The 16,671-nt window shown below is 45.6% G+C and overlaps 3 protein-coding genes across 3 annotated transcripts; 2 read left to right on the top strand and 1 right to left on the bottom strand.

Moving 5' to 3' along the window:
- Positions 1-1,968: 1,968 nt before the first annotated feature.
- On the bottom strand, positions 1,969-5,140 carry TRUGW13939_07760 (uncharacterized protein; the record flags this gene model as incomplete). The annotated part of the gene is made up of 4 exons (XM_035490898.1): positions 1,969-3,293; positions 3,350-3,935; positions 3,996-4,756; positions 4,813-5,140. The coding sequence occupies 4 exons, from the start codon at positions 5,138-5,140 to the stop codon at positions 1,969-1,971; spliced, it is 3,000 nt and encodes a 999-aa protein (XP_035346791.1).
- Positions 5,141-11,472: 6,332 nt separating this feature from the next.
- TRUGW13939_07759 (uncharacterized protein) lies at positions 11,473-13,552 on the top strand (the record flags this gene model as incomplete). The annotated part of the gene is made up of 3 exons (XM_035490897.1): positions 11,473-11,985; positions 12,046-13,356; positions 13,406-13,552. The coding sequence occupies 3 exons, from the start codon at positions 11,473-11,475 to the stop codon at positions 13,550-13,552; spliced, it is 1,971 nt and encodes a 656-aa protein (XP_035346790.1).
- Positions 13,553-14,373: 821 nt separating this feature from the next.
- Positions 14,374-15,932, top strand: TRUGW13939_07758 (uncharacterized protein; the record flags this gene model as incomplete). The annotated part of the gene is made up of 2 exons (XM_035490896.1): positions 14,374-15,066; positions 15,129-15,932. The coding sequence occupies 2 exons, from the start codon at positions 14,374-14,376 to the stop codon at positions 15,930-15,932; spliced, it is 1,497 nt and encodes a 498-aa protein (XP_035346789.1).
- Positions 15,933-16,671: the final 739 nt, after the last annotated feature.

The raw sequence follows: 16,671 nt of genomic DNA, 5'->3' as shown, positions 1-16,671 counted from the left end.
GCGAGCTATGTCTTGACGATACATAGCTGCAGGGCTTGTATATGCAGCCTGGATCCGGGCTAGATGCAAACGTGGCTTATCTTTCTGTGCTGATCATTTGAACATGGCGTTTGAGTCTTTGACCTAATGGCCATTATTTTACGATTTCCGCCACTCATCAATTAATATCAGAATATCGATGCCTAATCATGCACTTGTATAAACGTCTTGGCTGGCTGATGTCGTACCAAACTAATAATTAATATCAACCTACCTATCATTTTTACGTATTTACCTTTTTTCAGCCTGCATAACTTCTTAATATGAGCTTCCATCTATCGGCATTCTCTCCGATCAATAATAATATCCACGGAGTAACTACATGTAATATAACAATCCCTGCTTGCCCATGCATGTCCGCATGGCCACCACAAAAACGAGCCGTACAGGGATGTCGAATATAGTAAAAGAGTATCTTGGCAACATGGTTTATTTTTTAAATTGTGCAACTGGATTGTTATTACGAAATTTATTTTTATTTCTTCGGGGGAGCCGAAAATCACGAACCCTAGTTCTCCCCGCGAGGCAAATTTTTGAGTGCAGTTTCTTTTTTTAAAAAAAGAAAATATCCAATTATGTATGTGTGTTGTCTGACTAAATATGTATGCTGAGTGATGGATCTAAAAAATGAGGCCAAGTATTACTAAGCCAAGCTTTTAATGTCTGGTGTTGATATGTTATTGACTGTTTCCTTAGGGCTTATTAGGCAAGGGGGTTGTATTTCCATTTTTAGACATCCAAACCTGGTGCCGCTTTTGCCTTGTACCCTGCTTGTGTTGTCAGTTTCTTGTTCTGTATATTTGGACTCGACTGTAATTGAAAGGTACATGTATTTTCCCGAGTCGATATCAGTGTCATGCATAAAACTGCCGAATTTAGAGCAATCGCTTCTGGAGGCGAGACCAAATTTTTATGATCAAGTTTATGATCGACATATCTTATGCATATTAATTTTCTTGAGACGCACTGTCAACTACACATGTGGTATATATCGATATTTCAATGTTGAATAGTCTCTCGCGAGTAGATGCTTTAAACATGGCATATCAAGTTCCTTACAAATCTTTGATCTGTAAATACATTCTTCAATAATCAACAAAAAAAGATGATTTTCTTACCAATACCCCTCACCATGCCACGATCAAACCAGCAAGTTTTCTACCCGTCATGCATACCCCGCACTACGGCCATGTGTGACTGCACTGCACTGCAAACCGAAAAAAGAAAAACAAAACAAAACAAAAAACGGTCAATAAATATTACATACAATACCACTAAAAGAGGGGGTCACAGGGGGTGGCGGTAAACGTGTACTGCTAGGGCTTACATATTGTACATACCGTTGCAAGACAAAAAAAACCATACATGAAAGTACAATGATATGCAAGGTGTTTAGCGTAACAGGGATTCAACAGCGCAGCCTAAAGAAACGGGTTAGCGTAACCATCATTCCATGCAACATGAGTCCTTATTACTCTGTATGTACAGACCAAAAAAAGGGGTTATGTTTGGTGATACATCCAAGTAAAATGAGGAATTTCCTCTATCAAACTTTAAAAAATAAACTTTCTTCACCGAGTCAGCCACATTTTTCCCTTTTGAGTGAGTCTATTCAGCCACATTCCGCATTCGTCCTTGATTCTCCAAACCCTTTTTTTTTTAAAAAAAACAATTGATGTGTAGGTATTATTTAAATACTGTATAACTAATACCAGGGTCCAAGAGTATTTAAACATGTATCGTGAATGAAAAGTAGGGTTTATTTGTTGATTTGGTACACTGACAATTTTGAGTCGCATAAACTGAGGTGTGTAAAGAATGCTACCTACAGTATATAAAGTAGATATACAAAAAAAAAAAAAAAAAAAAGGTATTGCCTGAGCAGGAATTCTCAATTCCCCCTTTTGTAGAACTGAATTGATTTCTCAATCAAAAATCAAAAACACGATCCGTCCGATACGCAACAATCTGCACCGGAGAAATCAACCCATAATCCGCCTCACTAGGAGGCGCGACAATATTCGACGCAAACACGCCACTCGTTTCGAGTTGGTCCCAGTACGTGCGTAGTACGTTTCCGAGCGGTGTACTGACAACTACCTGCACGGTATTTGGTCCTTTTTGAAGCAGGCTTCCGATATCGTACCTGGCCCAGGTAATGTCCAATGGGGGTAATACCTGTCCGTTCACAGTGACGCGGGCTGTGTGTGTAATTTGGCCCAAATCGATGATCGCGCCTGATACATTGGCAGATGATGAAGAAGAAGATTTTTGCGGCGGCCAGTTGAATGTCGTTGTGTAGTAGCCAACCCCAGATACATTGGCCAAAGATGGCGAGATCTGGTTCCAAGGAAGTAGAGTCGGGATTTGGAATGTAGAATTAGTGCGCGTCGGGCCGAGCTCGATATTATAGATATCAGAAGGCGGCGTCCACGATTCAAGTATCAGGGTCCAGTTGCTGAGCGTGAAAGCCGGGGTTAGCATTGGGGCGAGCGTTACAGAATCACCATTTGAAAGGCGAATCGAACGGGACTGTTGGTCAAAAGACCTAGAAACGGTCAGGGAAGCCGCATCCTCTGTGACAGCCGACACTCCCTCCGCACTCTCTTGGACATGGACTTGGTGTTTAGAAGTCTTGTTGAAGCCGATGATAATAGACTGATTGCCGGCAAGTTGAAGCGGGATCTCGATGTGTGTATCTGACTTCTGGTACGAGGACAAAGCAGTCACGTCTCCCGACCAGGCATCGTACAAGAAGGGCTTTCCGGTTGTCTCAAATGAAATGCTGCCATTTGTTAAACCCTGTCCAGAAGGGATTCCAGCTGCGTCGTTGTATATGTAGACATAGTCTGTCGAAGTGTTTGTATCATGTCTCCAGTAGGTGAACCAAGTCCCATTTGCAGTAACAGATGTTCGGGGCAGAATGTTGAGTGACTGGAGTGTTGCTGCCAGACCGTCATACGGAACAACATGCACATTAGACAAAGAGGTGAGATTCTTAACAGACTCAATGGCCGATGCTTGAGCTGTAGGGTTGTACCCGCTAAAGTTCGAGGGAAGCCCGCCACTGAAGATGACCGGAAGTCCACCGTGGGCATAATCGACAAGTTTAGCTGTCCCATTCGCAGTAAGAGTTTCGTTAGCCCAGACTACCAGAGTCTTAAACGCCTGTCGATTTGGCGCGAAAATGCCATTCGATACGTAAGCCTCGGGGAGCGCAAAGTTGTCAGGACTTAGATACTCGTAGGAATAGCCTGGTAGTAAAGAGTTAGGGCTAACGGCGGGAACGACAAAAGAGTAGAGCACTCACCTGCTTCCTGTAAGTCGACAGAACTATACACCGTCGGTACTCTCGTGTAAGCAGTAGACTTGGACCAAAAGGCAATGTCCACCTTGGGAATGCCGGTTTGCGAGACAAACTGATGGCGGGCAAGCCAGTTGATAAAATCCGAATAAAAGGCAAATGCTGGCTGTTGAGGCCCATACATTTCCGAAAATTGATACTCAAAGGTTGTGAAACTGGGCCACGTTGTATTTCCGTAATTCCCCGAGTTTGGATAGCCATGAAGCACAAACTGATTGATAGACGTGGCCAGGGCACGGTTCAGAGACCACACGACCTCGGAGACAGCTTCTTGGTATACCTGGAACATTTCTGCGCCAGCCTCGTTGGATATTATGCGTTTGCCAGCAAGGTGGGCAGGACCTGCAAATTGTCTGTAGCTGTCCATGTTATTGCTAAATCCTAGGGTCTCGCATTCGGGGCCGTTGACGTGAGGGATATTAGCTAGCATGTCCATGGCCAAATTGTAAACAACTTGAGCTGAGAACTGGATATCGAGACTTTGGCTCCATTGTGTCAAAGCATCAAGATATTCGGAATTTAGTTCCGTCAGCTTCACTCAAGTCAGCATTTTTCATGGTTTGTTTGCACATATAAAAAGAAGAACACGTACGGTTTGCTGGTAGTCGACAATGTGACTGGCACCCGCATCAGCTTCATCAGTAGTATAGGTAACATCCGACCTGGCCAAGAGAGGAATAAACTTGTTAACGCTGTAACCGCGATTTGCTTGAAAAGCTTGTTGAAAAAGAGGAGTCCACCATGTAGAGACGCTGAATTCTTGGCTATCTTCCCACATATAATTACCCACTTCACGGATGAGCTCACTTGTCCCTTCATCAAGCAGTGACTGATTCCAGAAGTCTATGATTACCTGGGCCCCTTTGGCGGAGTAATGATCGACCACCCACGATCCGTTCTGGACGTATGTCGTGACTGGAGACTGTGGGACAGCCGCGGGGACGTCGCCAGGGCTTTGAGCTTCGCGATATTCGGAGTGAATTAAGTAATAGGCAAACACCTCGTTTTCGACTCCGTCCGTATTATTTAACTGCACCTGGAGCTGCCCACTCGAACTGACAAGGCTAGTAATATCGACCAGGGAGCTCTCGGCCAGTGTTTTATGTGTGCTATCGGTTGAGTTGGTGACAACGCCGGTGACAGCTGCAACCAAAGAGCCTGTGCCCCATCCAGGGACAGTGCCATTAAAGCTGCTGCCAATGGCGACTGTCTGGTTGAACGCAGCAAGGTCCCAGAGTAAGCCGTCATCATCGTATGGCGCCGGGACACCAGCACCTTGATTGGGGCCCATAGCAAAGTCCACGATTAGTTCATATTTCTTCGCTGCCGTCAGAACAGTGCTTAATAAATCCTCTACCAGATCCTGTGTCAATCTTTTTTAACTCTCAAATCACTGGAAAAGATCTTACTCCAAGCCTGGCCACCAAACCCATATGTTGTCCAGTCCGTCTGGAGGGACGGCTGTTCCGAATTAGAATACGATGCATCTCCATAGAAATAATAACCCAGAAGCTCAAGCCCTCCTGCCCCTATCTGGCCCATCTGTTTGATGTCTTCTGTTACAATGTTGAGGTTCATTGATGCATCGTTTACCCAGTAGCGGAAACGTGGTCTAACGTTTGCTGAAGGATTCTGAAAGGTTCCATAGTCGATATCAGCTTCAACCTGATCATTGGTGCCAACTGCAAGCACGCCTTGAGCGGCTATGGCCGCTGTTGTGAGGAAAAGGAGATGCATTGCAAATGTTGAGTAGGTTTTCTTGCTGGCTTAGCAAGGGAATTACATACGTTGTTTCACACATATATATATATAGGTAGGCAGCAAGTAAATCCCATGGCCACTTCCCCTCCTTTGGTGACGCAACTGTATAAGGTCTCTCGGCATATTGTCTACCGAGAAGACAGGACTCTGTCCAGATGATGGTTATACCACAACACAACTGAGTCTTCCGAAGGCATCATGGATTCACCAGGAAGATAATGCGACCCTGAAGGTGCAATTGGACATTTCTCCTGACATCATGTTGTGAATTTCCGGTTCAGCAACGAAAGGGTATTTGCCCAGAGAGATAGATCCCTTGGGTGATCGAGTCTATCCTGGGGTTGAGATAGCCCGAAGCGAGCACAGAAGATCACAAACTAGAATAGCACGAGCCAACTGATCAATGGCAACAACAGTCATACTTGCAGGGGTAGGGAGACGTCTCCAGTTAGAATGACAGATATGCAAGTCTCTCCGTAGAAAGCAAGTACTAGTAAATCAACCCCGCGTCATTGATGCCGGGGAAGGTGCCATCCCCACATTGTCTCCTCCCGTCGGCCTAAAGATATACCAGCCATATTTTATTATTCTACATACTCTTGCCATAGCACTGGTTAACTTTTCTTTTTTAATTTTATAATTTTATATTATAGTAGATATACTGAACATATAGTACTCCAATATAATGATATTTTAATGCTGGTTGACAGGATAGTTCCGGACAGGACCAAATTTAATAGGCAGAGTTAAATGGATAACTATACTATCTCTTCAATCTTCCATCTTCACTAGAAGTCACGTGAAAGAATAGATAGCCTGCACTTTGTAAGCAGTCCGGACAAGTGGAAAGAAGAAGAATAAGAATGGCTCTTCCGACTCCTTTCATCATATGTTCTCATCGTTTTACCGAGAACAACTTTTGATTGGTGCGATGCAACTAACTTCTAAAAGGGGTACGGATCGAAAAAAAAGTGGACGAGGAAAAAAAAAAAAAAAAAAAAGATCGCCAAGCAAAACACATGGTTCAGCGAAAACAAATGATTTTCGTCAGTTTCATTGGACTAAAAGCAAGGGCTAAGGTGGGTATGCACTGCCACATTTGGGGACTGCCGCAGGACCAAAATTGAGGAATACATAAGATATATATTATTATTACAAAAGTATGGAATGTTACTATTCCCTGGTTGATGGTATTTTGCAGGTGTAAATTAAGCATAAGCTATACTACTCCCTGGCTCGATCCTCACTGCCACCATGTAGTAGTATGTAGTAGCGGAGGATGCCGTATGGAGGCAGTTTGCCACTAACCTCTTTCCTAAAGGGGAAGGTATAATTTCAGGGTTCTTACCCCAAAGCGGCTAGATCAACTCAGGTGGAGCCGCGGTCGGGAGAAAATCAGAGAAGAAAAAAAAGCCAAAAATCAGTCTCGGTCGAGCCTGTTTTTGTTTATGCTTTGCATCGGTCGGACTGTGTCCGAAATTTGTTTGACGGTTGATCAGGTCGGCAATTTTGTTCTTCACGTTTTTGTTCATATTGGGATCAACAAAAAAAGGGCACTGACTCGGGCACTCACGTGGCAAGCGAGGATCATGTCGATTATTACATACATGGTATCGCCGTTACTGCATATTCTTTCTTAGTCACTATCCGTACATTGGTAAGTCGATACGAGGGCTCCTCAGCAATTGAAATCTGAAGAAAAAAACCAACAAAAAAAAAAAAAAAAAAAACCTTGATGTTCGCCACCCTCGCAATTAGCCTAAAAATATTGATCATGGATAGAAGAAAAAGAAGGATGACATAAAAGGATAAAAAAAGATACGGTTGTAGCCGCCCATGGATGGGATCCTCTTCGGCCATAGGGCTGTATTGGGAAGCAACTTGTCGCTGCTTTTAAAGCCCATTTTCGGTTTGTGGGTCCCCTGACTAAGTATGTATATTTTACGGTTTCATTCGTAAAGTTTACAAGCTTCCACGTGTTTTTTTTATTTTTTATTTTTTTTCTCTTGTGCAGATTGTGCTAACGAAAGCGGAGTACCGCGTGGCCGATTAGGTTTTTTTGTTACCGTAATTTTGTAACGAAATGTCGCCAAGTATAGTGATACACAGTATACAATTACAGAATATATACTTTCTGTCCCAACAACGACTCTGAATACGTCTGTAATTGGCTGGCCCTATCGCTTATTGATGAGTTGCTCCGGTTTTGTTTCATAATTAATTAATATACAGTACACAGCTGATACAATAATGTGGAATTTATCTGGAACCGCCAAGATCCGGAGATTTCTACTCCTTTTCTAGTAAAACTTGGCGTCCACATTATCCATGGAACGGCCCACACTTTCCGGGAGGAAAAACGGCCCAAGGAAGGCCTGAGGAAGGCCTAAGGAAGTAGTGACTCAGTGAGTCCGGGTGACTGACGTGTACATGCCTTGGAAGCATCTATCCGGTCAGCAATTCCCGTCATAACAGCCCTTAGCTGCCTTCCCACAAGACGTCATTGGTTTCCAGTCTGTTGGGTCTGTCAGCTTTTTCTTTTTCTTTTTGGGTTTGGTTTTCAGCCCTTTGGTGGTTTCTTCGTAAAAGAAATCAAGTCATGTAATGACCCCTGTTTAATTTTTCAATTTGTCATGTGTCAAGGTATGCGAATCAAACTGGCGTTTCAGATACAAACTAGTGGTATCTCGCTGTGTAGACCTGTATAGCCCACGTTATTGCTTCCCTAGCTTCCGACGGGGAAACAGGTACGACTCGTTCCCGGTGTCATCTTTTCTTTCTTTCTTTCTTCTCAACGGTTGAAGTTTCCTGATAGGTTGCCTTGTTTTATGCACACACTACGTAAAGGAGACTAAGAGCACGTACTATATTTCCATCCTGTGAGCGACCCGTGCGGGGATCCCACCGGTCCGAGCAGATACGATTCTGTTGTTTGGATGTTATCACTATTATTTTTTATAATCGTCGATGCTTTTTCCGTAAAAGGAGTTCCATGCGCTAGTCGATAATGTTAAAGTGTGCCTAGATGTGAGGCTGACAAAGTACATGATTCAGTGTCTTCAACTCGAATTTACGAGTACGAGTCTCTGCTGTCGAGTACCGGCACAGACAAATTCCAAAGTGCTAAGACATAATTACTGTTATTATAAAATCCTCAAAAATAATAAATAATAATAATAGTACGGGTGATTGCGGGAGGAATTACAAACATCTCTATCAGAGATGGTACTGACTAGTGTATTAATTTCCCACGTGGCAGATAGAGAGAGAGAGAGAGAGAGAGAGAGATAAGGGACGATGACGCCGTAATAAATGATACTCCGTAAACTCCGTACGGAACCGAGTCCCGTGATCCTGCTTATGCCTCGGCATTCTTGGCGGTGGAACTTAGTCTCTTTTCGGCAAGATGTGAAGCTTAGCGGGATACGCAGTATAATGGGATATGTAGACAGAAGCAACAACAAAAACAAAAACAAAAAGGTAAGCCCTACTGGAGCAGGTCAAGTTTTATCGAGGCAAAACTTAAAAGTCTGTTGCAAAAATAATGCCTATAATAAGATCTGCCTAAGGACTTGGGGAGCTCCTCTCTTTCCGAGCCGCCGCATGGCCGCCCGTCGCCGCGTGGCAGCCCACCAGCCATGCTTATACGCGGTTACCACTGACTCGTAGTAAATACTATCTATATACGGGTACTATGACAAATTGACAATATCGATATCTTTTTGTATATCTAGCTGTATATGGCGAAATCAACAATCCATAATTGCAAATTGGTATTATTGTTATTATTCGTCTGTTATCAAGTTTTTGTTGGGTATTGATATGTTCACCGCCATTTAAACTTTCCGGATACTCCGACTATGAATCTTACTATTATTGTAGATCGACTCTTTGCCCGTTCATTACTCTCAGCTCGTAGTTCAGCCTAGACCATCTAGTCAAGGGTACTGCTTAGTGACCAACAACTACCGGGATGCTCATTCGTTGGTTTCAAGTGAGACAACCCAACACCCAACTAATTTACTTCGTACAACGACTGTTCAGGTGACCTGTACGTCTTTCTGCCCTTTTCCTTTTACAAGATTTATTTCCATACCGCCTGTTTGGAACTTGGTACTAATAGTAATGAGTCATAGATTTTGTACGAGAGTCGCGCCGATTAGGAGAAAGGCTGATCACCCGGTACTTGATTTTTTATTTTATTTTATTTTTCAACCTTATCATTTTAAAATTCCAATATGAATTAATAATACAGAGCTGAATAGAAAATAAAGCGACCGAAAGGCAAAAAAAAAAAGTTAAAACTCCACGAATTAAGGCTTGGCTAAGCCTCCTCAGCCGAAACACCACGTGTGCCCACGTGGGACAAGGATATCTTTCATGGCGCTCGTTTAGATTACTATGTACCACTATTGCCCTGTAAAAAAAAAACAAAGCGTTTGCAGTCCGAGCACATTTACCATGTGTGCTGTAAAGTATAAACTTTTTTTTAAAATATATTACCGGGAGACTTTTATCTGTCATATTATTAAGAAAAAAAAAATATTTTAAGTTTTTGTTCTTCTTCTTGACCTGTCAAACTTAAAAGAACGACATGTCATTGTCGAGTGATCGAGAATCTCAGTTTTTGCCACTCGGCTACAAGGTATTCGGTTGTACGGAGTAACGGGATCATCCTGATGCAACGGAGTTCTGCTTCGTACTTTTTCCTTCTCTCTTTTTTTCCAAGTTGGTTTTTTTTTTTTTTTTTTTCACCGCTCCTCACCGTTTTTACCCCACTTCAAAAGTGGTGGGTGTGTGTCGCTTTCCGTCGGCAAGCCATGAAGATTAACGACCCGTAAAAAAAATAGATGATGATGTATTATGTGATACAACTGTAGAGATTATTATATCATAATACCGATCACACAAGCCACTGCAAGGAGTATCGCTACTCCCGTACAGTAGCAACAAAATTTCTTCAATTTTTAATTTATACAAGGCGGAAAAATAATTAGCAGCGTTATGCTTATTATTACCCAACGCTATTTCTTTTCCACGTGCGTTTTGAGTCAGGCCATGAAACGTTGCCCTCAACTATACTAGTAATAATATATAAGCTAGTGGTCTCATACATGCAATGCAGTTGTATTGCATTTGTTACAGGTCTCATCCCGGTCGTTTGTGGGTCGGTCGGCTGTATTTCTGTTACCGTGTTCTCCGTATCAGATGTACAGACTTGCGGAACGCTGCAGGAAAACCCCCTTTTTGAGAGAGTTGCTGCCGTCATTTGCCGAACAAGCCATTATGTTGTAGTATTATCGAGAGCCTAGATCGTTATTATTTGCGTCGTCATGGATGATCGGTCTTCGGCCGAGATCCAGTAGTGGTACGTACTACGTACTGAAAATCCGTAAATTAGCCTGACAGTGACATCTGGTCGGAATCGACATCTGATGATTTATTCTTATTGCTGTGAAACACTAATTCATATCTCCGCACCAACCACGATTGATGTTCCGGCAGATGGGCTCCCAGCTCCGAAGCCCTAAGCAAGCCGGACTAGCCGGGTAACCACCGAAAAAGACGATTGCCATACTTGTGTTTCTGATGTGTTGTGTGTTCCAAGAAAGGGTGTTCTCACTGCCGCAAACAGCAGTTGTGTTTTACGTACTCTGTTCTGCTGCTAACAGGGCTAGGTTCTGCCGATCATCCGACAGGGTTGCCGGGGCCCACTTGGGGTGATCAATTCCCACGTAAATTGTTGAAATAGACGTACTACTGCTCGGTAGCGAGATAGAGTGTTATGATAGTACTGGGTAATTTACGTATCGGCAATACTGCAGATCGGCAGGCGGCTGCTTTTTCGGGCTGCATGCGGCGCCGCCATTGGGCACGGGCCGGGCACGTTGTGCGGCGTCACGGTACGGTACGGCGTACGGTACGGTACCGGGCGCTGCTTTTATGCAGAAAACGTACAGGGTAATAGAGCGGGGCGCGCCCCAGGACGCTGCTACACCACATGCGGACGCGGATGCTCCATCTTCGCTGCTCCATAATCGCCCGACTGGGTCCCTGCTGCACGTCGTTTCGCCTGGTCGCACTCGTGGCCTGCCCGTCGCTCCCGTTTGTCCACATCCCACCAGACCAGCCCGCAGTAATTTTACCTCATCGCCAGCTTGTTCGCGTCCTCCTCCTCCTCCTCATCCTGCTCGTCCTGCTGCTCCTCTTCCTACAACCCCTGTGCCTGACTGTCCTGCCTCTAATTCCCCGTCGATCATCGCCCCCCCTCCCCTCCCCTAGTCCTCCTGACCTGGGTTTACTTTTCAATGACCACGACATCTGCTGGCAATCAGCTTCCAGATCCGCCCTCGTCCTCGCCATATCACCTGCTCACCAAGACGCCCTCGACCACCACCACCACCACTACTGCTCCCACTCCCGCTCCCATCCCCGCCGGTTCCCTGTCGCGAGCGAGTCGACGGTCCATTGCCTTGGTTGCCATTGAGAAAACCTCCAACGCGATCGCGAATCTCGCCTCGCGAGGAACCACTGTTCCAGCGTCTTCGCTGCGTACCAGCACCTCCTCGGCGAGCCTGTCCAAGCAGTCCAAGCCCGCCTCCTCCCGCTTCGCCGGCGACGAGACGACCCCTCTCGCCAACGAGGAGTCCTTTCAGACAAACTACCGCGCCAGCACGACGCTCTCTCGCCGAAACACCGTGCGACTGCTGCCTCGCGACCCTACTGCTTCAGTCCTGCTCGACACCGATAGTTCCAGCAAGATGCATCAGACGTCGTCGAGGCTGCTCCGCATGACGGAGGATGACCGTCCCTTCACAAAGGTACTTTGCCTTGTTAAAAAAATCTCTTATTTATTGCCAAATATGCTAAAACTGCTACAGGACTTCAACGATCTGTTCTCGACGTTGATGGTTAGTTTGAAGCTGGACACCCACCGCGTGCGTTTCACAAAGTTCGAACACACTTTTACTTCGGACGAGGCGATCAACAATCTCGGCTCTCTCAAGTTTTCCCAATCCAACCGGATGCCCGATCCCAAAGACCCCTCCCGCATTGTGACGACAACCACCACAACCACCTTTTCCATGGCCAAGGAGATGGCCCGCTCAGTCTGCCAGCGGTTTGTCGACGCTCGCTTCATCGAGCCCATTGACAGCCGGAGCGTTGGATTTTTCCCAATGAAGGGCGGCCTGTACCAATTGACGCCCAAGGGAATCAATATTTTGCACCGCTTCTGCCAAAGAAACGGCATTACTGCTCGCCATGTCATGGACGTCATGGATTCTCCGCGAAATACCATGCAGCTGGTGAACCTGGAACGAGATACCGATACCGACAAGCTCTCAACAGACCGTTCCACCATCGAAGTCATTTTCCGTCGCTTTGCAGGCCAAGATGGACCCAACCTGAAATCTTCTATTTCCAGTTCCGACTCGGATTCGTTGAGTGAGTACTCGAATGGTCTAGTGGGAGTGAAGATGGCCAAGGAGCGCAAAATTCTCGATAAGATCCACACAAACACATTTACCGGCAAGGCTGCCACCGACTGGCTGATGGACTGCTCGACGACAAACGACCGCCGGGAAACACGTCTGATTGCCGCCTTGTTCATCAAGCATGGAATGATTACCGCTGTCCAGGAGGATCGCCAGTTTGCCCAGCAGGACCCGAGTGCTGTGGATTTCCAGCCTACCAAGTACGCCATCTACACAGTCACTGAGCATGGCCAACGGGTCTGCGGGTGGATCGCCCGTGACCGGAGCGCCGTGTCACAATATGACAATCGGGGTGCACGAGACTCCAACAATGCGCGCCTCAACCATATCCTGCACGACGCTGCCCTGCGGCTGTTGTTTCGCGAATTCCTGCGCTACTCATTGTGCGAGGAAAACCTGTCCTTCTACGTTGATGTCTCCGAGTTTACAGCGAACTACCACCGACTGGAAAAGGCCGGTGCATTTAACAAGATGGATACCGTTCGAGAAACCCTGGCTGCCGCCTACGGACTTTACAATGCTTTCCTGGCACCGGGATCCCCCTGCGAGCTCAACATCGAGCATGGTCTGCGTAACAGTCTTGCCAGTCGCATGACAAAGGCCGTTGGCAACGACGAGTCCATGCTCAAAAGTCTTCAGGAAGTCGTCAATCTGTTTGAATTGGCCCAGACTTCGGTTTTCAAATTGATGTCTAGTGTAAGTTTTGTCTTGAATTTCCTATCTTCTTTTTCTGACTTGTGTCTAGGACTCGGTTCCCAAGTTTGTTCGTGATCCCAAATACTCCATTGTCTTGCAGGAGCATGACTTTGATCTGGGATCGAATGGTCGTGCGTACTCTCCCACGCCCGCTCCGGTTCCCGAACGTTCGCTAAGCCGTTCAGTGAGGACGTGAGAGTATTTTTTTTTTTTAATGCAGCGCTTTTTCTCTTTCTTTCTTGTTATTCTTGTCGACATGAAACATCTGCTTCTAGAACTTTTTTTCGACTGAAGAATGACCGGCCAAAAACTTACGATTTTCCTTACATTCTACGGGTCGCACGATAGACATGGAAGGGCTCCTGACTTTTTATATTTCTTGCCACTTATTTGCGACGGATCTACATTTTCTTTTCTTTTTCTCTTCAACTTTTTTTTTCCACCGCCATATCTGGGAATTACAGCATAAGAGAGCAATCTCTGAAGCATTGAGCAGGCGTTGTTATTCCAACTTTTGGGGTCATTGTTTTTCGGAAACTTATTATTTTTTTCGCCCTTCTTTATAATTGCATTTTCTCATTTCTCAGCAATTTTTTTTTTTTTGAAGCTGATACATACCATACCTCTTTGCCGTTTCCTTGTGCATTCAGCGTGTCATGGGAGGCTGGGCATCATTCTTTTGACAATTTGTTTCCTTATCGCGGAACGCAGTGAAGCGATTATACTCTGTGAGGTCTGCACCACTTGTACATAGTAGATTATGTATATAGTAGGAGATTATATATACAAACTTTAAGACTTGATACCTAGTTGCATTTGATGGAGTGTTAATCGTGACTTTTTTTGATATGTCATACTCATTTATTATATAGGGAATCACGTGACGGACCCACACCGTTGCTCTCCGCCAGCATCAACTTATCAAGACAAAGGCGTTTGCGAGTCTCGACAAGAACCTCAACCACCCCTCCCTACCCACCAAAGCCCCCAGGAAGGGGAAATCTTGCCCCATTCACGATGGCGACCGACTCAATTCCTTCAGACCCTTTACTCTCGCTGCGCCGGGCCATCGCCGCGCAAGCCCTGCCATCTCCAACGACCTCGGCGGACATTTCGACAGCTGCTGAGAGTGTAACCGACGACCTCGCGGAGGCCAGCCACCTGTTTTTCCCATCATCAAACCCACCGCACACAATCCCTCTCAACACGGCGACGCGTTTTGTCTCTGCGGCTAGCAACGACACCCCCGTCGACCTGCGCAGCATCTTTTTCGCGTGGCAGAAAAAGGACGTTGCGATTCCAGAGTACATTGCCTCGGCGCAGCAAGTCAATGACGCTCTGAACAACAAGCAAAATGGTGGCGAAACGCAAGAGCAGATTCTGAACTTGGTCTTTGTGGAACGCTTGGATTTGATTACTTGGCTCGAGGGTGCCTCGGACGACAGTGAATACATTAAGCCGCTGGAAGGCGCTGCGGCAGCAGCTGAGGCGGCGGCCGTGGCAGCAGCAGCATCGGCAGCTCCTACAACGGCAACAGTGTTGGAAGAGGCTGCTGTGCCAGTACCGACGGCGCCTACTACTGCTGCTACCGCCGCCGCTGTTCCTGGAGCGCGGCCAGCCAAGGTGATTGATCCTCGACTGCAGGAGATTTATAACGGGGAGCGGAAACTGGGTGATCGGAATACTGTGCTACGCGGCATCAAACCGACGGTATGCTCGAACTAACACATTGTTTATTTTATTTTTTTATCGAAGCTAATAAATTTCCAAAGGAATTCTCACACGTCCGCAAAACCGCAGAAATCTTCCTCGGCCGAAACAACCGCAATGCTCGACCCGGCGCGACCAAACCAGCAATATCTGGCAAAGGCGGAATCCTCCCAGCGCCATCCGCGGGGCTCGCGCTGCCCAAAAAGCCTGGCAGCATGGCTGTTTCATCGTCAACTTCTTCGTCTTCTTCCTCCTCTTCACGCCGTCTCGACCCTATCATCCTTCTTTCTCCTTCTGCCTCTTCGCCGATCCGGCTTTCGAATATCAAATCTTTCCTGCAAGACGGTGTCTTTGTGCCGCCGGACCACCCGACTCTTGCATCTCACACGACGTCTAATATTCAATTCATCACTCGTCAACTCCGGCTAAACGGCGACTCTACCACTGGCGGTCCTGGAAAGGGCGGCAGCAGTACTTCTGGTGGTGGTGGTAGCACCAACAACACATCCCGCAGACCCACCCGCTTCATCCTCGCCGACAGCACGGCCAACTTCAAACCGGACTACTGGCAACGCCTCGTCGCCGTGTTCACAACTGGCCAAGCATGGCAATTCAAATCCTACAAATGGACCAACCCGCCCGAACTTTTCCGGCATGCAGCGGGCATCCACGTGAACATGACGGGCGACCATGTCCCCGCCCAAATCAGAGACTGGGGCCGCGGCGTCAGCACTTTTTCATTGTCGCGCTGGGATGAGAAAAAGGGTGTAGACGGGGCTGGTCGGTGGCTTGACAGGGAGATTGTTGAGCATATATGGGATGTGGTGGAGCAGAATATGAAAGCAAAAGGGTTGTTGAATAAGTAGCCTTATTCTTCTTCTTCTTCTTCTTCTTATTATATCTGTGTACTATTTTTATATTTCTTTTTTTGTTTATTATCATTCAAGAATTATTGGTACTGGAGTGTGGACTGAACTGGTTGGTTGGTTACTCTTTTTCTTTTCATATCTCATGTCATTTTCGAGCGGTATTTGTCATTTTTCGTTTCTTATTATACATAAATAATACTTTCCAATGTGTGTCCGGGCAAGAGAAATATCATCAGATGGATACAATGAAGACTTGATATCAATTATAATGACTTGTGTTAGGGCACAGTTCTACACTGGAATCGTCTCACGGAAGAACATCAATCGATGATAGAATGAATAGAATAAAATAGTTAAAAGAAGAGATTGAATAAAAAAAAGTATATTTACACTGAATTAATAAAAGGCAAAAAGAAAAAAAAACAAAGGCTTAAAAAAAAAGAGGTAGTAAAATAAGTTAAACAAGCTTGATAACTGTTATCGTTTGGTTTTTCTCAAATCAATCAGTCACAGAAGCAACAGAAGGAAAAAAAAAAAAAAAAGAAGCGAAAGTGAAAAGAAAAAAGTTCGATAAATCTACCGTGATATTGTTCCCTGCCCAAAGTTTCCCGATGTTTTGTTTCCGAATCATCATGATTAAAAAGAAGAAAAAAAATCCTCACGCCAGAGAAACGCCGGCCGGCCGAAGCACATGACAACAAAACCCCTTTCACAGACTGATTGTCTGGTTTTAAAA

This window comes from Talaromyces rugulosus, chromosome IV (assembly GCF_013368755.1).
Source record: "Talaromyces rugulosus chromosome IV, complete sequence".
NCBI lineage: Eukaryota > Fungi > Ascomycota > Eurotiomycetes > Eurotiales > Trichocomaceae > Talaromyces > Talaromyces rugulosus.
This window is presented reverse-complemented; position numbering and strand designations above follow the sequence as displayed.